Raw genomic sequence first — 23039 nt, forward strand, 5'->3', positions numbered from 1 at the left:
CTAAATTTTCAATTCTAATTGTTCTGCATCGACCGTAATTTTGCGATACACAAGTTTTCGAACCTCGTCATTGGAAAAAAGCAATCGAAGTACGACGTCATACATGTTTTGAATACATTGCTCACAAAGCCGATCAATGAACAAGTCAATTTCTTGTGTGTTTTGTGACTTGATCAGTTCGTGCAATTCACTTGAAAGCTTGTCAATGTGTGGAGTGTTAATTTCAAGGGGAGATCCTCGTTCCAAGTAATGTTTCAAAATATGCATTAACATTCGTTCTTTGGTTTCCCTTTTTGTGGCTTTTCTAAAATTCTTAATGTCCACGTAGAGCATGACATTTTCTGAACAATAGCTTCGTCTACTAAAGTCGACTAAACTATCAAATGTTTTCTTATTCGAAAGTATTCTCTCCACTAAGTTTTTGTTATCGAGAGGAACATCCTCCTGATTCTGTCGTTGTTGGTAAAATTGATAAATGGACCAAACGACAGGAATGGTGACATAGACGATTAGTTGAAGGAAGGTGAAAATGACCATTAATTGGCCGTACGGAACAAAATAATCGACTAAATTTCGAATCACCTCAAATTGAGAAAGTATTAAATATCCACTAATGGAAAACAAGAAGAATAGAGTGACAATGGACGTTTCCAACTTGATACCATACGTGTCTCGATCTGAAAACCATGAAATGATCAAGACCAAAGCACTCAATGCCAAATAAAAGGAAAATTGAGTAGCGACCATGATTGCTGTGTTTTTGTGCACACCACAACCACTTGTGAAATTTGACAGTCCCATTTCATAATCGGTCAAATGAGGTGCCACATATTGAATGATTCCTAACAAGAGCCACAAGGAAGAATGAAAAGAAAATCCAGCAACTGCAGTCATGATTTGAAACGTAGAGCTACATATAAACCTTAATACTCGAAACTTCCATAAATCACTTGAAGAAAATGGTCGAGTGTGGAAGGAACTCATCATGGATCGACTTTCGGTCAATTCATTGAACGCTGTAGGATCTTTGGATTCCTTGTTGTCGAAGGAGATTGAAAAGTGACAGTTGGTGTGTGATCACATTGAGATTTTGGTGTTTGAACAATGTCCAGAGATTGAGCACGTGGAATCTTGTTGTTTTGTGTCACATCCACTTGGAAAGCTGCTGTGGTTGTGTTTGTTGAAACAGTGTCCACCACATCACTGCTTATTTCACAATTTGAAAGTTGTTTCTTTTCATCCAACAATCGATACAATTTAAATTTCGCATACAGAGCTAAACATTTACAAATACATGGCAATGAAATTACTTGTGGAATGTTAAATATAATGAGAATATACAAGCCGCAAGGGAAAATCTTTCTTCCGATGGCCCATCTCAATGTTGGAAAGACAATTCCAAACGCACATGAAAGGGTGGTCCAAATTAAGGTAAACAGTCCTCTTGCTTGTAAATGACGACTTTTTCTCATCCAAATTAAACCCAATACTGATAATGGAGCAAGTATGGTAAATATGAATAGTTCAAAGGATGAAAGGGAAACACTGAATACAGTTTCGGGACAGAGTCCATTCGAAATGGTTGCATTGAACGGTTCCATGCTGAGAGATCCCAAATTTAGTAATAGTGGATGACATGGACCACTCATGGACGTTGTTGTGTTATTGGTAATGAAAGTGTCATTCATAGATTCTATCATTTGTCCATATTCTAGGTTGTTATTCAAATTCTTGAGAAGGGACGTGGTTTGTTTGATTTTTTTTCACAGTTCGAGACAATCTCTCTTTCTAGATGAAGCTATGTGTGAATGGGAGAGATGAAAGAAAAAGATGCTGCAGAGAGATAAAGACCATATGGGAAGTATTTTGAACAAGCTCATAAATTCTGAATGTAACCATTAAGATAAATTCTCATATTCAAGTATCCGAATTCCAAATGATAGAAAAATGTTGACAGCCATTCAAAGTGTTCAAAGTTCCAAACCAAACCAAGCATATGAACGATCATTCTATGTTTTGTCATTCCAAACATGAAACAAGGCACTTCTATATATTATTCAATCAAAATGAACCTATTAATTTCAACGTTCATTATCTGTTTGCTTTTTTTCAATTTTTCGAAACAAATCAAAATTGGAAGAATGATTTCTTTGTAAAATTTCAACAACAACAAAAAGAACAACCATCCACTAACCCTCACCATGACTGATTCTTCTCATGTAACTCCTTCCTCAACTACTACAACAACAACAACTCTTCTCTCAGCTGCATCCTCAACGTCATCCACATTACACATGAAAGAATGGGTGGCAGGATGTTTCGGAGGACTTTCACAAATTCTGAGTGGTCATCCCTTGGATACGATCAAAGTGAAAATTCAAACAGCAACATGCAATTTACAAAGATCTTTGTCACCCATGAGTTTGTTGAAAGAGATTATTCAAACAAAAGGAATTCGAGGATTGTATCGAGGAGCTGTAAGTATTTCTATTCATCAAAGAGTTCAATCTTATCAAAATCTTCTTGATGGATATCGAAATGAATCATCTAGATGAGTCCACTTTTCGGAGCTTGTATTTTAAATAGTGTCGAATTTGGAGTCTATAATGAATGTAAGCAATGGTTCAATAAACGACATGACACCAATGAAGGACCACTTCCTCTTTACAAAATTGCAATTGCTGGAGCATTGGCAGGAGTTGCTGGTTCAGTGGTGACAACTCCCACTGAATATTTGAAATGTAATTTACAAGTAGAATCGAATATGAATCATGTGAAATTCAATGGACCATTTGATTTGATGAGACATCTTTACAAACATCAACTTGCCCATTCTTCAAATAATTCGAACAGTCATTCCTTCATTGTGAAATATTTGCATCAAATACGATCGTATTTACAATTTTACAAGAGTGTGAATAGAGGATTTGCAATTACTACTCTTCGAGAAAGTGGACTTGCCTTATATTTTGGATCATATGAAGCCACCATTCGATTGTTACAATCGATACACACGAGGAGAGACAACAACAACCACTCTCATCCTATTAAGCCACCCACATGGCATTCCTTAATCGGAGGAGGAATTGGAGGACTCGTTTTTTGGACCGTCATGTTTCCAATCGATTTGATTAAAACGAGAATTCAAATAGACTCTATTCAGAGTTTAAATACAACATCATCCACAAGGTCCTACGTCTCTTCATGGGAAATGATGAAACGAATCTATTTGGAAAATGGAGTATTCGGATTTTACAGTGGATACAAGTCTGCAATTTTGAGAGCTATTATTGTGAACGCAGCCGTGTTCGCAACCTACGAACAAGTCAAACATTTCATGGACAGAGGAGGACATTAATTTTGAGATCGTACACAATTAACATTTAATACAACAGTGGGAAGGCATCCGAATGTTCACATGAAATCATCCTTCGGAGCTCTGTGTGTGAAATTATTTTCCTTCATGAGAAATAAAGGGAGTTATCCTATATAATAAACTTGATGTGTAATATTAATTCAGAATGATCATCATTCATTGGTCACATCATCTTTGCTTGTAACGTGGCCAGACCAAAGTCTCATTACGGAGTTTTCACAATAGGAGTTGTTGAAAATGGTCGTTTTTTAAAAATTGTACCTTCAAAAAAAATGAAAGCCTTCCTTCTTGCCGTTATTTTGGTTCTTGGTAAGTGTTTGACGATTGAAAATTATCATCATTGATTCATACTGAAATTCAATAATAACATGCTCATTGGTGGATTAATGTTGTTGATCATGGTGCATTATGATGAAAATGTTTTGGCTGGTTCGTGATGAACTACATGTCTTTTCGGACGATTGTAATTTTTCATCGGTGATTTTTATAATGATGATGATAACGATATGCGATGATGATAGCCTCTCTTGCTGTTGTTTCTGCTGCTCCAAGCGAGTTCTGCGATGTCTGCAAGTATGCCGTTCAACAAGTGGATCAACTTGCTCTTCAAAACGAAGCTGGTATGTATGAATGAGAACAATATTATTTCTGAAATACTCACATGTCTCATTTCCATATTTACTCGATCCTATGATTCATTGAAAATTCATAGCTATTCAAAACGCCCTTCTTGGTGCTTGTCAACAATTGGGAGACAATCAATTTGGAAAGATCTGTAACACTATTGTTCTCGTTTACGGAAACGAACTTATCAATGCTTTGGTGACCTATGAGAATCCAACTCGTGTCTGTACTGACCAATTGCCATTGTGCCCAAAGAATAACACTGTTGCTACTCCTGCTCCAGTCGTTGTTCCAAAGGAAGAAGTTAAGGCCACTGCTGGTGATGCTGAATGTGAAATTTGCAAGTTCTTGATCCAACAAGTCGAAGCATTCATCGCTTCTAACCACTCTCAAGCTGAGATCCAAAAGGAATTGAACAAGTTGTGTTCATCTGTTCCTTCCATCTTTACTCAAACATGTTTGAGCGTTGCTAGAATGGTTCCATACATTCTTAAAAAGCTTGAAGAACACAATTCACCAGGTCAAGTCTGTCAAGGCTTGCACTTGTGTACGTCAAGCGCTGTCAAGACCATGCCAACATTCCAAGTTGATGCTGAAGTCAAGGGACTTATTCCGTAAGTATTTATGTATCATTTTTAACCAAATAACTTGTCATTGGTTTTATCATGTGAAATTTTTTACACATATAGATGTCCTGCTTGTTTGATGGCTATGGAGTTGGTTGAACAAGAAATTTCTCAATCATCTGTTCAATCCTTCGTTGAGGACAAGTTGAAGAATGTCTGTGCCAAGTTGCCATCCACTTTCTCCGGATACTGTGCATCCTTGGTCAACCAATATTTCCCAGTTTTGGTTCAAAAATTGTTGTTGGCTGTCAGCCCAGAGAAGATTTGTAAGCTTGTTGATGCTTGTCCAGCATCATCCTCTAAGGCCGTCAAAGCTCTTAAGGCTACCATGGTCAAGTTGAACTAAATAAATTTTGCAGAGCCACGTTTATGTTTAGCGATCCGAAATCCCAAACTGTAAATAAGAGGCTCAGTTTAAGGAGTACACACGGACCAACTTTCATTTACTTGAACTAACTTTAAATGTCAAAGGCCATGCTTGTTGAATCGAGAAAATCAACAACGTTAAAAGCCTCAAGTTGTGGATCGCCAGTGATAAGTGTATACACTCCATGTTGCAATTTTTCTGCTGTTGCCATTATTACAAACAATTCTGATGTCAAATCGTGCATGTGATATTTCTGTACACTATTATTAATCATGACATGCTTCATGAGAATTCTCTGTATTTTGTCAGGGTTCAAAGTATCAATATTTCTCATCGAGTGTACATATCTTGCGAGGGCAATGGCCTTTCTGTTCAATAATCGTACAAACTCAGAAATTAGAGAGCATCTTATGGAAGGATAGATGGTTAGCGGAATTACTCGTAATAATACATAGAACAGTTCTTGTACGCTTGTACATATTCTTTTTGCTTCTTCATAGTGGTCTCTAAATTGTTTGTCTCCTCCTGTTGTCTGAACTCCAAAGTCATTCAAAATGTTCTTAGATTCAGACTCTTCGAAATATTCTCTTTTGAATGCTTGAAAGTAGTGATACTTTTTAAATGAAAACACTTTTCTCTCTTTTAAATCTACAACTGTTATTGGATATCTTCCAGAGAGTAGACATTTGGTAGGTATTAAATCTTTCCAGTGTGACAGATCTGGAGTGATAACAAGTCCTTGTACAAATACTTCTGGTTTAAAAACGTTACTGGGGTTCAATAATTTCACATTACCGCTTTGGGTAATTTTCTTGAAGAAAGATCGAGCTTGAGTTTGAGGTTGTGGTGTACTAATTTTGGTAGCATCAATTTTGTGGGCATGATTAATAAGTTGTTTTTCATGCTGAGAGAGAAACATGGCAAGAGTGTTGACCCAAATATTAATTTCTTTCACTTGATTGGGAGTTCCCACTACAACGCTGTATCCATGGGTTTCTAAATGTGATGTTACGGCTCTTTGCAAGAATAAATTATCTTCCTCATTTTCATATAATCTCTTCAAGGATGTTTCGTCATGAAAGAGTGTGTAAAATAAATTAAATTTAGGTGGTTCGAATGCAATCTTGCTTAATGTGTCAAACAACTGAATAAATTCGTTGAGATGTGGTGTAAAATTTGAAAGAACTTCTGCTTGATTTGAACTCATAAATGTATCAGCAAAATGCTGCAATATCTTTGCAAGAGTAATTAATTTTTCCTTGATAATAAAGTTAATCACCATATATCTGGAGAGGTTATCTCGATTCATGACCAAATTAATTGTGAATAATGTTGGTGGAGGATCTGCCTTTCTCCTGAAGAATGATCTCGAGCCTACCTTCTCCCAATTTTTACTGCAGAATACAGCAGTAAGAACCATGACATTTAAATCCGACATGATATTAAATTTGATTTCAATGTTGGATCCAACTTCTTCATATCTTGGCATATCATCCATGAGAGAAAATCTTGTAATAAACATGATATTATCATCACTCAGGTATTCTCTTCTGGAAATAGTTCCATTCCATACCTGCAGAGGGCGAGGTCCCATGCTGTTGTCCCAATATGAAACAATTAAATTATTTAAATAACAAGTTTTCAATAGGTTGTCCATATAACTATTAAAATTGGTTGCAACACCACTCAGATCTTCCTCCGACGTTGTTGTTAAAATATTTGAGAGATTATGAATTTCTGGTGATGATGCAACAGTATTATTTACAAGTGGTGGCTGATGAGTAGGCTCTTGCGAGGATGCTGTTGTTACTTCTCGCTCATGGTGGATGGATGTCATGGATTTATCCTCTTCTTCCTCGTCTTCATCATTCGTATTTACAACTTGAGAGACCTCGTTGTTCGGTCCGATCCAGTAAGCGTTCATGATTATTTTTTGTTTTGTCAAGATCAGTTCTCCAGATTTTTCGACTTTTTGCCTCAAGGGCTCATAAAAAAAACAACTCCCCCAAGTGGGCTCGAACCACTGACCTGCAGATTAACAGTCTGACGCTCTACCGACTGAGCTATGGGGGAATTCGATAAGTCTTTTTATTTTCTTCTAACACAATTAACAGTGCATACTTTGAAATGAAATGGCTGGAGTGTTATCTGGTTTCGTTTAAAAGAAAATGTGGCAGCTTCGTCAACACAAATTTTTCAAATCAGCCAAGAGAAACGCAATCCGAGTGGAGGACGATTTTGGGAGCGATGAAGAATCCTATTCCAATGATACTGACAGTGACGATGGTTATGAGGATGAAGAGAGTGGAAGGGGAAGTTTCATAACCTTGGACGGAGATGGTGATGAAGAAGAGGAATACAGTCATGATTCAGAAGATGAGCATCGGGATCATCAGTTTATCAACTCCCGTTTTAGAGGCTATTCACGAAACAGAAATTTATCACGTAAAAACAAATTGTCAAGAAGAGGTAATAGTGTTGATCAAACTCATCGTCTCAAAAAACAGAAACATGAAAAGTTAGAGTGTACATTAGTGATAGGAGTTGTTGTGTTTGGATTAGCATTATTATTAATTTTAGGATTTATTACCATTTATTCAAAATCAAACAATAATCATATTTTGCAAAAGGACAACGAAAAAGGTTTTATTGTTCATAATTCAAATGAAGATGAAACTAAAATTGATAATGATGGAGATGGACATCACTCACATTCTCATATTTTGCGAGGAGATGCAAAGCATGGGAAGAGAAAGGCTAGAACGAAAATTCCCAAAATTCGATCTCGTCTCCACCATCATGCAGCTAGCAATGCATCCTCGTACTTTGAATCGATCTTACCAGTTTTACCGTTTGACGAGTTCATATTTGAAAATAATCCAATCTCCAAATATCGATTTTACACAAAGCACAAAATGAGTATACAAAGATTTGACAATGTTCATCTTGGAAAACATACACCACTTGTGTCTGTCATAACCACGTGCAGGAATTTGGTAGATGCGTTTAAGCATACACGAGATTCAATTATTCATCAAACTTTGAAGTATTTTGAATGGGTGGTAATTAGCGACACAAACGATGCGAAAGGTAAACCAAAAGACTTTTTGTTAAAAGCTCTGAGGTTGAGTCCAATGTCAAATTTGATTTCACAAACAGATGCAGAGTCAGTTTTTAAGAGCGACAAAATAACTCTTGTACAAATGGCAAAAGAGCTTTCAACAGGAGCGCTAAGAAACATCGCCACCAAGCATATTTCCCCTTATTCTAGATATCTCATGTTTTTGGATTCAGGAGACATGTTAGAACCCTCTGCCTTAGAAAAGATGTTTTTATTTATTGAGATACAAAAAGAGTCTAGGAAAAACCAAAAGAAGGCCCTTAAAACAATTTCATTGATTAATTCAAATAGCGTGCAATTTTCCAAAATATACTTTTTCAATTTTGAGAAATTCCAAGAGATGACCCATAGGATTCCTTTTGAACCAACACCATTCTCTAGCTTCATGATTGAAAAAGAAGTATTTGATAGCGTAGATGGATTCAACACTCAATTTGATAACGGACTAGAGCTATGGGATTTTTGGATGAAATTTATTAATGCAGGTCACAGAGGATGGACCATGTCAGAAACTTTAATTTGGAATCGAATTGACGAATCCAGGAAAATAGGAACCAGGGTCGAGCATGAACCTAATTCCCAAGAGCACGAATTTATTGAGACACACCTTAAAAAACTCTATCCATCGCTGTACAAAAAGAAAGCGCTGGAATCGCTTAAAAAGCATGGATATCTGAAAAAAATTAATCCTGAAGTACAAATTTCCAAACCAATCATACGAAGATTGTCCCATCAACATCACAAAGTTCACAAAGGAAACCACAAATCAATATTGATTATTACAGAAAATTTAAATCATGACTTGCACAAGTTGGAGATCGTACAGCAGTTATTGACAGCTTTTTCTTTGGAGTACAATTGGCACGTAACAATTATCACAACTGATGGATCAGGGTTTAACCACCGATACAAGTCAGAATTTGAGAGATTTACCAATGACGTGTTTCATGTGCGAAATATTGTAGACTCCAAGGAACTGGTGAACGAAAAGCATGTGTCGCTTCTAGCGATGTATTTAATGAGCTCAAGACACATCCACAACGTTTTCATTTTCGAAAGCCAATTAGCTTATAAGATTTTACACATGATTCCACAGGCCATAGCTGATTATACGCATGTCATAGATTACATGTACTCCACTCATACTACTGAGTACATTAAGGAAAGTGTTAAGAATGATGCACTGTTGCACAAGACTTTTCTATCCTCAAACGATCTCTCGTCTAATTTTGGACAGTTCATCGAAATTAAGTCCGACAAGAAGGCGTTGCTGTTTCCTTCTGCTGTCAATAATCATGCATGGTCACCTTTGAATTCGGTTACAGAGTTTTCACAATATCGTTATCAAGAAGAGAAGGCACAAAGATTTTCAATGTTAGGAGACAAACAAGTTTTGGAATTTGATAACAATGACCATCTCGTGCTAAGTTATATAATTTCTGGAGAGGAAAATTCTCGTTGCGACAGCATGATTCTCAAAATTCTTTCCAAGATATTGCAAAACACACAAGAAAATCTAAAGAGCATCAAAATAATGCTCCTTACCGACATACGATCATCCTATCTATTGGATCAACATCCAGATCCGCAAAAGCGAAGCGTAGAATATTTATCTGAACAAGCCAAAATTTCATCTCAAACACTTGCTCCGTTCGAAGAATTAGCAAAGAATCATCCATCCAGAGTTTTATTTGTCAAACCAACCACACAATCCACCACAAGATCTCTTCGAAACGTTTTGAAACGCTTTTCTCCCCTAGCTCATATTACCTTAATGACAGAAACATGTCCTAATGTGGCCAAAGATTCTCCTTCTGTCACGCTTGCACCAACAATTTTCCAAGCGATGGCCATTAAGAACGCAGTTATCGCCCTCCACAACAATAATCCGTCTGTAGAGTCTTTTTTCAAGAGTTTAACGTTGGAGGTTCTGTTTCCTTTGATCTGAACGAGAATGAAAGTATTTCACAGGTGATACGAGTATTGACTCATTGGATTCAGAATCCAAACGAGTTACAACAGATTCGAAGCAACAATCTGGAGCTTTCTCTGAGTCATTTCAACGTTCACACAATGGCACAAACCATCTACTCGAACGCCATTCATTGATTCCCAAAATAAAATGAATTTCTGTGGTGAACCCTGTAAAAATGTCTTGATGGTGAACTCAGCCTTGTCCTGCTCACGATTTAAACGAGGCCTGGTCATCCCATCATCAATAACAAAACAAAATCAATACTTAAACTACAACACGTTAGCAATAATTATGACTGTACATAATCAACCATATTTTGCTCAACAAACACCATTCAACAGCAATTTGCAGAGAACCAACACCATGATGATGAAGAATAATAACATGCCAATGGTCGTTCCGATCAAAATGATCATCAAGAAGAAGGTTCTAAAGAACAAGGCTTCTGGTTTTGCCAAGCCACCAAAACCAACTCTTCTTCTTCACGAAGATAGTGTTTATCAAGGACTCTCCTTTGAAACATTCACCCAAAACGTTCATCGCTTATTGGGTGAAGAAGTCGCCAAAATGAAAATTAAAGTAAGACTCAACGAAAAGAAGAAATTCAAAGCCATTCGTGATGAGAAGAAGTGGAACAAGATTGTCGTTGAGAATTTATTGGCTAACTTCAATGGATCTCCAATTGAGTTCAAGATTATTGTTAAGCTCGCTGCTTCCGACAACAACAAGGCTGTCATTCCACAACAACAACCCATGCAACAACCATCATATGTTGCTGTCAATTCTAACGTGATGAGACCATCTTGGGTTGGTGAGGCAAAGAAAGATGTTGTCACTGTCTGCAATCCAAACTTGATGATGATGAAGAGCGAATCATCATCAGCACCACCATCCAATATGGAAGAACAACAACCAGTTCAATATCCATCGCTCAATTGCAAGAGACTGGTCACGAGAATAATGATAGTAAGGCTCAAGCATCATTGCCTACTGATGCATTAACTCCTCCACTCTCTGTTGTTGCAAAGAAGAAATCGAAAAGTGTTGCTTCACTGAAGAAGAAAGGCTCATTTTGATGAATAAGAAAGCTGAAGTTCAGCTATTGAAATCTCAACTTAAGTTGAAGAAACAAGATTTGAAGAACTATAAGAAGGAAATCAAGATGAAGAAGAAGGATCTTGCCTCTCAAAACGTTGAACAAGTTGGTATGGAAAATTGTGCCACTACTGAAAGAATTTATCCCACTCTCGTTTCATCCTCAGATTTTGAACAGAAGATTCGTAAACACAAGCATCATCACGGCAAGGAATTGAGTGCTGAGAAGCTCTTGTGGAAGCAACAAAAAAAGCTTGAAAAAGAGAAGAAAAAGCTCGATAAAGATTCTCAAAAACAACTCAAGAGAGAGCTTAAATTGAAGAGGCTTGAACATAAGGAAACAATGCGTGCTCAAATTGCACTCAACAAACAAGATGACATTGACCTTAGTAATGGTGAGATTTTGAACATCCCATACAATGTGACACAAGTCTTCATTGATGGAAACAACATGTTCTTCATGACCAAAACAATGAGAGATCTCATCTTGAAGAATAAGGATAAGGTAATGGTTGAAAAGTTGATCATTCATATTGCTCAAAAGTTTGCTCGAATTCTCTCAGATAATCGCCAACCTCTAAAGATGTTACATATTTGCTTTGATTCAGCAAGCCTTCAAGTCGTTTGTGTGAAGGATACATTTGTTGTATCCAGCGCCGCTCAACATGGCTTCACAACTGCTGACGACATGCTTGTGGACATGGCAATGAGACAGAATGTAGCTGGTTCCGTGGATTCTTGTCTTTTTGTAACCTCCGATTTGGCATTGAGAGAAAGATTGAGAAACTCAGGAGCAAAATGTATTGGATCTGGCTCTTGGATGAAATCATGCTATCAAAAGCTTTGTGTGAATACAGAGCTTCAATCCTTGGATGATTGGATGGCTGTTGAATTGAAAGAACTCAATTACACTCTCTAAAGATCTCAACAATCACTGCTCGATGTAAATAAACAACAACAATTCACAACAATAAGTTTCGGAATGAGCGTGAAAAAAAAAAATGAACACTTCGCAACAAGCTATGGATACCAAACAATTAGAATCCCTCATTGAAGAAGGTAACTCCTTTTTTAAAGCACAACAATGGAATAACGCCAAACAAAAGTACAGTTTGGCGATCGGATTGCTGCAAAATTATGGTGAATTTCAACAACAGCAAGATTCAAAATATCTTGAACAACAATGGGTCCGAGTGCATAATAATAGAGCACAAGTACATTTGATGTTGGTATGTACATGTCAACATTTATTGACTATAATTTTAATCTAGAAAGAATATAACGAATCTTTGACCGATTGTCATCAAGTTTTAAAATTTGATCCGCTCAACGAGAAGGCAATAATTAGACTTATACAGAGTCTCAATTTCTCGGGAGCTAAAGAGCTTGCTTTTGAAGGTAAGTATTTTTTACAAATTGTTAATATTCATTCACGTTTGAAACAATTATTATTTTGACATTTAACTATCTTTAATCATGGAAAAATATGCAACTAGCTCTTTTGAACGGATTACTGAAATTACCTGGTAATGACAAGCTGGAGGCTCAAAAAGCTCTCTTTCCAAATTTTTTAGATTTACATGATCTTATTGCTTTGGGATGTGAGCAAACAAATAAGTATATTTTCTCTGTTAAGCAATTGAAAGGAATCGAACACAAAGCCTATCATGACACTTGGAGAGTTGAGGACTATTTTGATCCAACAAATGAAAGCAGATGCTTTGACATTCCATGCCCGCCAGAACAGTTCATAGTTGACAATGACATCATTGAAAAGGAAAAGCAATATTTTGAAAGTATGTTAGTCTAACATTCAATTTAGGTACACTAATTTCTTTGCAAACTCATTCATCATTCTTTTTAAAATAGATCTTTCAAAGAAAAACAAAGGAACTCTTCCACAAATATTTGACTATGGAAATATTTATTGTCGAAAACCTCAAATTGCAACAGATCCAGAATTTCCATTGACGTATCAATATTATTATAAATTCTCTCATGGAGAAAAAAAGCCCCTTGGTTTTGCAAACATTGCATGGTTAAGATCTCTATTTAAATTACAAGCAAACAAAAAAGATTTATTTATTTTACTTCCACAAACCCAAAGTATGGAGTCATGGACATTGTACAAAGTGAAAGATTTCGGAATTCAATTTGGCAATGTGAGATGTAAATCTACAAATTGGTATGCCATTCACAGAGGAGATGTAGTAGTGAGAGACTTTGATAAGCACATTTGGTCGTTATTAATTTTGGAAAGTGTTGATCCTGCAAGACAAAACAACACGATCGAATTATTTATTGACTTTATGGGTCCTCAATTTAATCACTTTGATTATCTCTTGAGAAACAAGTTACCTTGTAAAATTTTCACACGAGAGACAGTTCAACAAGAAGAAGCAGTGTATTGTGAGGACTATATTGGCACATATAGAATTAAGGATCGCAAGATTGGCAAAGATGCCAAGAATTTCATTGATTTGAGCTATGTGGTTGAATTTCCATTAGAATCTTATTCCTCAACATTACTCAGCAAGCTTGAACAAGCGTATTGTATGAATTCAAAACTAGAAATTACATTCCCAAGCCTCAAAACCTTTTTTAACATCTCTAAGAGAATACTTAAAAACCATTTCATGTCAATGTTGATGTAACTGCACAGAATGTTGTGAATCATGAATAAACGTATTGATATTCACAATTTCAACATTCACTCCCGAAGAGTGGATAACAAAAAAAATTGAAAAAAATGGCATCCGCAACCTCCATGACGCTGTCTCTATTTCATGCGGTTACCCTCTCGGGTTTGTATGTCGGATCACTCTACATGTGGAAAGGAAGTTTAGCAAAATCTAGGAACGATCCTTCACAAATTCGTAAACGAACCATTTCAGTTTTAACGTCTACTATTGTTTCTATTTTTTATTGTGGGATGGTATATTTATTGAGTAATAATAGTAATGATACTACTCACAACAGCAGCGAATCGATATCATCATCGGAATCACTGGGATTTAGTGCCATGATGGGAATTGACTTTTTTAGAATATTTTCACAAATATTTGCTGTGATCGCAGTATTGTTGTTGAACTCGTGTTTGTTTTTAGGACCTATTGCTGAAGCGTTGAATGTTGAGAGCATCACTTCCATGTCAGAGGTCACTCAATTCTTACAAAAATCTGTTCAGTATCTTTATATGGAATTTATTGAGCTGTGTTATTGTTTATTTGAAATTTTAAAACAATATCCAAAGTTTTTAATGGATGAAGAAAATGTCATCAAATATGAGCCAAATGGAATCGATAAATCAGAAGAAGCAATATTTTCATTCCGGTCTATTATCATTGGTCCCATCACTGAAGAGGTTGTGTTTAGAAGTTGTCTCTACTATATTTTACATTATTTTGGTGGATTTTCCATGATGACATCTCTATTAGTGAGTGCAGCTCTCTTTGGAGTTGCCCATTGTCATCACATTATTGAACATGTATTACACGGGGATATGGAGATCAGGACTGCTATATTGAATGTCACTGTTCAATTGACCTATACATTTGTTTTTGGACTTTACTGTGGATATATATATGGAAAAACAAAAAGTATTATTGCTGCGATTGTATTGCATGCATACTGTAATTTAATGGGACTTCCAAGCTTTAACATGAGCAGACCTGTGTTAGCAGGTGCGTATGTTATTGGACTCGTATTGTTTAGGGTGCTACTCTTTCCTGTATTGTCTGTGTTTTGAGTTGTGTAATTAAATTATTAAAACTGGAGAAGTGTTTGACTTGACCAACAATCGAGATTTGAAACCAGGAACTATTTTATTGACATCGGATTACACAGCAAAAATTGCAGATTTTCATCACTCAAAAAGTATTTCAATGAATACTTGTAATTCATTGACGTACTTTATTTTACATGTATGTACGCTTGTGATTTTCTGATTTGTATATTGTTTGTTCATGAACAAATTATTGGAATTGACTTCTTGGGGCTCTCCAGAATTAATTTTAGGAAAATGCATTTCAAGTGAAACTGTTCAAGAAAAAAGGATCATACTTTTTTGAAAGAGCTTCTCCATTGAGAGAAGCGAGTCTCCTCTGACCCTGGACGAACGACTTTAACTGTGGCATCAGATGCGATATTATCAAGTTCAAACTCTTGCAAAGCAAAGCGTGTGTTATCTTTAGCAACAAGTCTTTCTGTGAAAGATGGAACTGAAACAACACTTTCTACTGTTGCAAATCCAACCCCCGAATTGATCTGTGTGTTTGAGCTTCTACTGTTGGTATTATTCCTTTCCAATTCAAACAAAATAGGAGCCAGCTGCTGCGAGGTTTTTAACGCTAGTGGTGTCGCTCCTCGATTCGACAGAATCCTACGCTGTTTACAAGAAGGCTGAAATCTGTTTCCAGAATTTTCTTTAAGAATCTCACCATGTTGCCTTAGCAAGGGAGTTGCTTCCACTTTCAACCTATTGAATGATCTAGACATTAGGTACGATCGTTTTTCAATTTCTTTCTTGGTATTAAGAGTTTTGAAATCGAATGGCGTATGACTGGCCTTGAAGGGTTTGTTGAAGAGGAGCAGAAGTCTTTGAAATCTGCTGAACATTACGAGCGGAAGTATTGATTTGAGAGATTGATGGCTTTGTAACTCGTGCAGTGGATTCATGAATTGTTTCAGCAAGCTATCGATATGCCTTTGTCTTTCTATTGCTCTTTCTTTGAATTTGTTTGATTTGTTGTTGATGAGGGTATCTCGAGCATGATTAACGGACGATAAGTCTACAGGAGTTTGATAGTAACTTTCAATGTCTTGAATCAATTGAGGTCTGCTGAATGAGTAGTGATGATGATCATTCAGTATAGCATGGTTGCTTAACGTTTCTTGTTCTTGGACAGTATTCAGCGCCTGATGCTCTATTACTGACGATTGAGTAGGAATTTCAACTTGTTCTTCATTCCTAAACGTGGGCTCAACGGTTCTCTCCCTCAACGATGGCCGTCTCTTTTCCATGGTGCTTGTAATTCCTGGATCTTTTTCAGCACATGGGCCCATATCCAACAAAGCCTGTCTTATATTGAACGAATGCATCCAATCTACTATTTTCAATATTGGTAAGGGATGTTTTTATCTTTTTTTTCAGAAGCCTTTGCTATGAAGATTTCATCATCAAATAAAAATGCTCAAGAAACTCATTCAAAACGGTGGTAGAACAATTCTCCGTCGTTCCAACAACAACAACAGCACTCTTGGACAAGCAAGATTCCAAAAGCGTTCATCAGCAACAACTCCATCAGGAGATAAGTCTAGAATTACTTCTACCGGTTGGACCTTTGAATCACCCAACTTGGCACAATATACTGCTTTGCGAGGAGCTATGGTTTCTATTTGTTTGCGTGGCTTGTATGTGTGGAATCTTGTCATGTTGATGGGAGAAATGTACGTTATTTCGTTTCATAATTGAAATTCGATAACCGACGAACGCATATTAATTAAAACAATTTTATCGTATGATCTGCACATCATGATGGCAATATTAACGATGATGGTTGTTTTAATGCGAAACTACAAATTTTCTTCGGAATTACTACAGCGCTTTCTATCCTTTCAATATCATTGATTTTGTCAAGAGAAAGAAGAGATTTTAAGCAGTAAGATGATGGACAAACTACATTTGTTATTATAATTTATGAAATGACTTTCGGTCAATAAACTAAGAATCCTTCTCGATGGGACATAGTTCATTCAAAATGTTGGTTTATTATGATGAATTGTAAAGACTATTGAAAATACTGAGGAATTGATTGATAGAGAGCTGGTCCGAACCAATTTGCTCCGTAGCATACTGAAACACTAAATCAAACTCGACTCCTTCTTGAGCCACCACATCTTGCACATATTGTTGTAATTCTGTTTTGGAAAGTGGAAAGTCTCGTTCTGGAACGTCAACACGGTTGGAAAGAACAGCAATTGCGCCAAGGTCTTGCTTTGATTTAACACCAAAAGTCATGCTTTCTGTTCCAGGAATAATGGGAGCATTGAAACCACGATCAGGGAATTTGTCAACTCCATAATTATAACCTCTAATGCAATCAATCGATCCCCATTCATCTATTTTGTTTTGCATTCCAAAGGTTTTCCCTTCAAATTGCGATGTGGTGGGAACTGGCTCGTCATGGAGTAATTGTTGAGGAGTGGGAGGTTGGTAATAATTAGAGAGTGTAAGTTTTGCACCGTCTGTTTCAGGTGGCAGAATTTTCCCAAATCGGTGCTTGGTTGGATCCTGGATTGGGGTGTTCTCCCAATCATAATTTCTATTGATCTGTTCTCCTGCTTCCCAAGATTGGTGTGATATTTTGTACAATTCGTTTCGTTCCGTTTCCATTTCATTTTGTTCATAACGCTCGATGGGATACAGCACATTCTTGGCACTCTCATTGTATTGAGTTTTGACGCCAAATGTGAGACCTCCTTTTTGATGTTCTTTGACAAATGTTACATGTTTGCTAGAATGTCCAACAGGTTCCCTCTTATAAATTGCTTCTTTCTTTTCTCTAAAATATGTTGCAAGAGGTGGCTCGGAAGGATGTATGGCATCTCCTGCCGTTCCGTTGCTCTCAATTTTAATACCAAATCGTGTTGCAGGCAATTCTCGTGGCTCCTCAATAGGATCTTGTCCATACTGAGCCTTGGAAAGAGAGTGCTCAGTCCGCGTCATCAAACTCAAATCATTATTCAATCCACAAGTGCTCATTCCGAAAGCTCTTCCATGTAATGAACCCAAATTATTGGGAGAGCTCGCCACATGTACCGGAATTGAGGTTCCTCTCAGTTTGGGGTTTTGAATCATTTTTTTTTTTTTTATTAATCACTGTCCATGCGTTTATTTGTTCAAAAATTCAAACGTTATTCATGGCTGTGTGTGCAATTAGTACAGTTAAAGGTGGTTCATATCATCAAAGTTAGTGTAAATATTGTTGTAAATTTCAATTATTTTTTTTGTCATCAAGGTTAGTGTTAATTTCAAATATTGTTGCAAATTTCAATTATTATTCATGGTCGTGGGTATTTCATGTATAGTTTAAACTTGTTCAAATCAATGAAATTGGGATTAAAATCGTATTGCTGTTCAAATTCATTCCAGGTGAGTTTCAATTCTTCCATGAAAAAATGATTTCGTTTCATCCACATTTTAGTAATAGATCGATAAGCTTCCTTGGTAAATACTTTGTCCCATTTCTTACCCAATCCAACTTTAGCACCTGTTAGGCTATGGATATCTTGCTTAGTCTTGATGAGGTACAATAGTCGTTTGGAGAATTTCCTGTTATTCTTTGCATATATTGAGATATTATATAAATTCCTAAACATTTCTTTTCTTATATCACTATAGTATTTACATTCAAAAATAATGTGTTGCATTGTCTCTCTACTACAGCAAGGACATAGCAAGTTCGTCTTGGATATCTTGTTTAAATTTTCCAAAGTCTTCATCACGTTCACTCTAATTTTAAATATTAGATTTATGGTTCTGAAACCGATTCCTATTGAGGGGTAAATGTTGGTGAACTTTCTGTTCTTGGGAGGAAGGTTCTTTGGCGTGTATGTTCTTTTGTGGAGGTGATGAAATAGAAGTTTGTACATTGTTTGTCTAGTGTTTTGAGTGTATAATACATTGTTGATAATAATATACCAATTATTGGATGGAATATTAGTAAGAATATTGTTACAATCAGCACCTTTCTTAGCAGCCCTATCTGCTAATTCATTTATACGGCTATAGATATCTTGTTTACCTGTATGACTATTAACATGCATAATTTTGATCTGATCCTTCACTTTTAAATAATTACGAATTTCTTCAACATAAGGATCTCTAGATTTTCTGAATTGGAAAAGTTGGTCATAAATACTTTTCGCATCTATGACTATTGTTCTAGGAGTGTTGTTATCTAGCAATCTAACAACTGTGTGGAGTGCTTGAACTTCACTGTTGTAGGAAGTTCCTTGTCCTAAGGTGTGACTTGAGATGGAAACATTCTGATCAGTTACAATACCGTAACCAGCAATATTATTGTTACATGATCCGTCAGTACCAATTAGTGTAGCTTTGTTCAAGAGGTTTGACAGGGATGTGTTGTTACCAACATATTTGTAGTATTTGCTTTCGTCTTTGATTTTTCCAAAATCCATGCTATTGAGAATGTTGCGAATCTGGGTGATATGATTGGAATGTTTGATATCATCATGTAATTTCACTTGTAAATTTTTAGGGTCAGGAACCCACATACTTAATCTGTTCCAATCTTTGTAGAGCAGGAATTTTCTTAAACCTTTAGGGAATTTTCCATAAGGGATGAGAGTTTTTTCATGCCATTGGTCACTCGATTGCCACAATCTAATATTGGAAGATTTGTTCATGAAAATTATTCTTTTGAGATATTGAGGAATCCATGGGTCTGGTTTATACCAAGTAGGGATTGGATCATTGAGGATGTCAAAACCATGCTCCTGTTTGATTCGTTCACAAAGGAATCTTGTAGAAGATCCAAGACAGATATCATATTGTTCAAGGAACTTTCTGACTTTACACATTAGGTCCGAGTAACTCATTTCTTGAACAGAAATTAATCCAAGTCCACCTTTGTCTTGATGAGTATAAAACCACTCGAGAGCTAATTTTCTCTTGGTTCTTAATCTTTCACATATAAAGTTGCGAAAGAATTTATCAATTTGTTTCTCTAGATGGTCATTAGCAAGAGGAATTAGGTGGTACAGTGCATACGGAACAATGTCTGTGTTGATAATTTTGACAATGTTCTGTATTGGAAAATTCCAGCCAATAGAGTTAGTTCTTCTTTTAACTTCTTCAATAATTGAAGTAGTGTATTTCTTTTGTTCCTCAGTATTATTGGTAATATTATTACCTAGTATAATAATAGAATCATTACTTTTGATCGTACTTCCAGATAATGTCTTGATACTACATTCCTTATCGGAGAAGAGGTTAGTTTTGGAATGATCTAATTCCATGTGATAGCCATGGAGATAGGTTTCAATGTCATGCAAAGAATTTTCAATTTCAGGTAATTCATTGGAAAATGAATTCAAATCATCAATCCATGCGCCTGTACTAATGTTCCAATAATTTGCAACACTAGCACCATTATATGTTATTTCTAAAAATTGTAAGAGAGGCTCAAGTGCAATTTTGAATGCAAGGGGAGAGAAGGTGTCACCTTGTTTCAATCCATCTTTCACAGTGAAACATTCTGATTTACCATTAGGTATAACAAACTTTGTCGTAGATTCACCTAATATTTCCAGAATTCCATCAGCAGTGATTTCATCAATTCCTAAGAATAGTAGTCCATCTCGAAGCATAATTCTCGGTAATGAGTCATAAGCTTTTTTGATGTCAACAGCCAAACCGTAAAAAGGTTTCTTGTCCTTTTTTGCCCAAGCAATCATATTGTAAATTGAAAGAACTCTGTGAATAGTTTCTCTGCCATCTTCACCACCAAATTGAGCTAATGATAATCTTCCCTTTAAAACTTCCTTCAATCTTTTGGTGATTAATTTAGTAGCTATTTTAAGTCCTGAGTCCATAAGGGCAATAGGTCTATAGTTAGCAGGGTTTGAGTGGTCCTTATTTTTTTTGTGAATTGGGAGAATGCTGACACTTTGCATTGATTCAGGAGTAAATCCAGTAGTAATGATATTTTCAATAATTTGAAAAATTTCCTCCTGTAATTCGTTACACATGTATTTGATGGTTTTTTGTCTTAAACCTAGTTCATTGGGTGCTGTGGATTTTAAATTCTGAATTATCCATTCTTTCTCTTCCGTGGTAATTCTACCGAGTATTTTGTCATTGCAATTATCAATTAATGGATGTTTGTACTTGAAAAACTTGGTAATGTCAATTTGATGATTCCTTCCTCTAAAGTTGAGATTTTGTTGATACTTGTCCTTGATCACATTGGCAACTTCATTGGGGTCATTAATTTCAGTTCCGTCAATAGATAATTTGTATGGTGGTGATGATGTTTTGTAAATTTTCTTTCGCAAGTGTTTAGAGTTGGTTGCATAATTCTGTTCCCACCATTTCATCTTCCTATTCAAAGCCTTGTCATGGCTCCATTTGATATGATTCTTGATCTTCTCTTTGACACTTGCTAGACATTTTGGAACCTGTTCTAAAGTTTTACCGATAGTGGCCAATAACTTATCACAAGGATATCCGTGCTCACTTCTATCAAGTATTAACATGAGCTTCTTGTATTGCTTATTATATTTGTAGATTTTAGGATCAAGTTTAGGTGGATTGACCTCCACAAATTTATCGCCTAGTTTATCACAAATGAAAAGCCATTTGTCGTTATCAGTTTCTAAATTCTTAACTTGAGATACACATTCTTTGCTAATGGCCAACACTTCTTTCTTATTTTTGGGATCTTGGAAGTTACGTTTCTTTCGAATTAACAAAGGTGTTCGTTGACATGAGAGATCAAGTAGAATTTTAACCATTTTGTGGTCTGATATGAAATTGGCATTCAATACTTCACCAGATGCAATAGGAAAATCTGTGGATATGTAGTCTATTATAGACTTGGATTGTTTGTTAATAGTATAATGAAGGTGCCATGATAAATGTGGGAAAGGATAGTAATTAAGATTTCTCTTGTTAATAAGATCTAATATATTTTGATCAGTTCTTCTGGATTCATTTGAGGAGTGATTCTCTGATAAGATTGCATTATAATCACCTCCAATAATGATTTTGTGATTAGGATATTTTTCAATTAGGTCGTCAAGAATATATGTGAATTCACATCTGTCAGCTGGTTGGTTTGGAAAGTACGCAGAAATAACTAGAGTATTGATCGAATTGACTTTACATTTCGCTCCAATAATTCGCGCGTTACTTCTAATGATCGGATCTAAGATGATTTCTTCAATATCTTTGAAAGTACTTTTGTTAAGGCAAATAGATACACCACATGAATCTCTTGGATCATGATAATACGTAAATGAAGAATAATATATAGAGGGAAAATCTGGACCAATATAGACGCTTTTAACTTCCTGGAGCATGATTACATCAGGAGTGATTGAATTGAGGTAGCCTTTTAGGGCTGATAATGGTTCTGCTCTGAGACCATTAATATTGAGAGTTAGAATAGATAATTCTGGAGCTACTGAAGTGAGATAATAATTTAAGCTTTTTGTGGCATTCCTCAATTTCATCTTCATATTTCTTCCTTTTGGTACAATCCTTTGTACAGTCATATAAGAAAGCTCGAGTTGCAATCCTATTGGTAATCATTAATTCTTCATTATCAGACTTGATGGTGTTTGTCAATTCTCTAAATCCTATGTCCAGTTTCAGACTCCGTTTTGATCCAAGTTCTGTGCAATTGGATCTTATTTTACCGATCCTATTGATTATCCTAATTGAATTGTCTTTGAATAAAGAGACTGATCTTGTAGTTCTGATTAAATACCATTCGGTCATTGGTGCTTTGATTTTAATAACTGCCATCGTAATAGGGTCTCGATTACAGTTTGATCACAACGGTCACAATTTATAACGGGTGATAGTTGTACAGTACTAAATTAGTACAGTACTCTGCAGAGAGGGAGAGATAAGTTTTAAATATAATTTTAATGATTCGGAGATAGGTTCTTTGGGTAGATGTTAGAGGGTGCTCAATGTGAACACCTAGCGGAGGTGTTGTGTTATTTTTTTTTTCCTCGGGGTTTTGAATCATTTTTTTTTGAAGTTTGAATTTACAGAAAACGGTTGCTAGTGGCGGCAAAATTGTGTAAATCCAAAAAAAGAA

At 36.0% G+C, this 23039-nt stretch overlaps 13 protein-coding genes across 13 annotated transcripts; 7 read left to right on the forward strand and 6 right to left on the reverse strand.

Annotated features, from left to right (window-relative positions):
* C9374_004626 (uncharacterized protein) lies at nt 1-894 on the reverse strand (the record flags this gene model as incomplete). Its single annotated transcript, XM_044694286.1, has 1 exon — nt 1-894. The coding sequence occupies one exon, from the start codon at nt 892-894 to the stop codon at nt 1-3; it is 894 nt and encodes a 297-aa protein (XP_044548968.1).
* Nucleotides 895-1001: 107 nt separating this feature from the next.
* On the reverse strand, nt 1002-1700 carry C9374_004627 (uncharacterized protein; the record flags this gene model as incomplete). Its single annotated transcript, XM_044694287.1, has 1 exon — nt 1002-1700. One exon carries the CDS (start codon nt 1698-1700, stop codon nt 1002-1004), a length of 699 nt encoding a protein of 232 aa, XP_044548969.1.
* A 501-nt stretch (nt 1701-2201) lies between these two features.
* C9374_004628 (uncharacterized protein) lies at nt 2202-3358 on the forward strand (the record flags this gene model as incomplete). Its single annotated transcript, XM_044694288.1, has 2 exons — nt 2202-2477; nt 2552-3358. 2 exons carry the CDS (start codon nt 2202-2204, stop codon nt 3356-3358), a joined length of 1083 nt encoding a protein of 360 aa, XP_044548970.1.
* A 290-nt stretch (nt 3359-3648) lies between these two features.
* C9374_004629 (uncharacterized protein) lies at nt 3649-4972 on the forward strand (the record flags this gene model as incomplete). The annotated part of the gene is made up of 4 exons (XM_044694289.1): nt 3649-3685; nt 3898-3996; nt 4089-4614; nt 4690-4972. The coding sequence occupies 4 exons, from the start codon at nt 3649-3651 to the stop codon at nt 4970-4972; spliced, it is 945 nt and encodes a 314-aa protein (XP_044548971.1).
* A 112-nt stretch (nt 4973-5084) lies between these two features.
* On the reverse strand, nt 5085-6917 carry C9374_004630 (uncharacterized protein; the record flags this gene model as incomplete). Its single annotated transcript, XM_044694291.1, has 1 exon — nt 5085-6917. One exon carries the CDS (start codon nt 6915-6917, stop codon nt 5085-5087), a length of 1833 nt encoding a protein of 610 aa, XP_044548972.1.
* A 244-nt stretch (nt 6918-7161) lies between these two features.
* Nucleotides 7162-10062, forward strand: C9374_004631 (uncharacterized protein; the record flags this gene model as incomplete). Its single annotated transcript, XM_044694292.1, has 1 exon — nt 7162-10062. The coding sequence occupies one exon, from the start codon at nt 7162-7164 to the stop codon at nt 10060-10062; it is 2901 nt and encodes a 966-aa protein (XP_044548973.1).
* Nucleotides 10063-10380: 318 nt separating this feature from the next.
* On the forward strand, nt 10381-12103 carry C9374_004632 (uncharacterized protein; the record flags this gene model as incomplete). Its single annotated transcript, XM_044694293.1, has 2 exons — nt 10381-11055; nt 11174-12103. The coding sequence occupies 2 exons, from the start codon at nt 10381-10383 to the stop codon at nt 12101-12103; spliced, it is 1605 nt and encodes a 534-aa protein (XP_044548974.1).
* An 82-nt stretch (nt 12104-12185) lies between these two features.
* On the forward strand, nt 12186-13838 carry C9374_004633 (uncharacterized protein; the record flags this gene model as incomplete). Its single annotated transcript, XM_044694294.1, has 4 exons — nt 12186-12413; nt 12456-12582; nt 12681-12980; nt 13054-13838. 4 exons carry the CDS (start codon nt 12186-12188, stop codon nt 13836-13838), a joined length of 1440 nt encoding a protein of 479 aa, XP_044548975.1.
* A 95-nt stretch (nt 13839-13933) lies between these two features.
* On the forward strand, nt 13934-14932 carry C9374_004634 (uncharacterized protein; the record flags this gene model as incomplete). Its single annotated transcript, XM_044694295.1, has 1 exon — nt 13934-14932. One exon carries the CDS (start codon nt 13934-13936, stop codon nt 14930-14932), a length of 999 nt encoding a protein of 332 aa, XP_044548976.1.
* Nucleotides 14933-15240: 308 nt separating this feature from the next.
* On the reverse strand, nt 15241-16284 carry C9374_004635 (uncharacterized protein; the record flags this gene model as incomplete). Its single annotated transcript, XM_044694296.1, has 1 exon — nt 15241-16284. One exon carries the CDS (start codon nt 16282-16284, stop codon nt 15241-15243), a length of 1044 nt encoding a protein of 347 aa, XP_044548977.1.
* Nucleotides 16285-16372: 88 nt separating this feature from the next.
* Nucleotides 16373-16841, forward strand: C9374_004636 (uncharacterized protein; the record flags this gene model as incomplete). Its single annotated transcript, XM_044694297.1, has 2 exons — nt 16373-16632; nt 16787-16841. The coding sequence occupies 2 exons, from the start codon at nt 16373-16375 to the stop codon at nt 16839-16841; spliced, it is 315 nt and encodes a 104-aa protein (XP_044548978.1).
* A 113-nt stretch (nt 16842-16954) lies between these two features.
* Nucleotides 16955-18043, reverse strand: C9374_004637 (uncharacterized protein; the record flags this gene model as incomplete). Its single annotated transcript, XM_044694298.1, has 1 exon — nt 16955-18043. The coding sequence occupies one exon, from the start codon at nt 18041-18043 to the stop codon at nt 16955-16957; it is 1089 nt and encodes a 362-aa protein (XP_044548979.1).
* Nucleotides 18044-18246: 203 nt separating this feature from the next.
* On the reverse strand, nt 18247-22485 carry C9374_004638 (uncharacterized protein; the record flags this gene model as incomplete). Its single annotated transcript, XM_044694299.1, has 1 exon — nt 18247-22485. One exon carries the CDS (start codon nt 22483-22485, stop codon nt 18247-18249), a length of 4239 nt encoding a protein of 1412 aa, XP_044548980.1.
* Nucleotides 22486-23039: the final 554 nt, after the last annotated feature.

The sequence above is a fragment of the Naegleria lovaniensis genome (genome assembly GCF_003324165.1).
Source record: "Naegleria lovaniensis strain ATCC 30569 chromosome Unknown tig021, whole genome shotgun sequence".
NCBI classification, from domain to species: Eukaryota; Heterolobosea; class Eutetramitea; order Acrasida; family Naegleriidae; genus Naegleria; species Naegleria lovaniensis.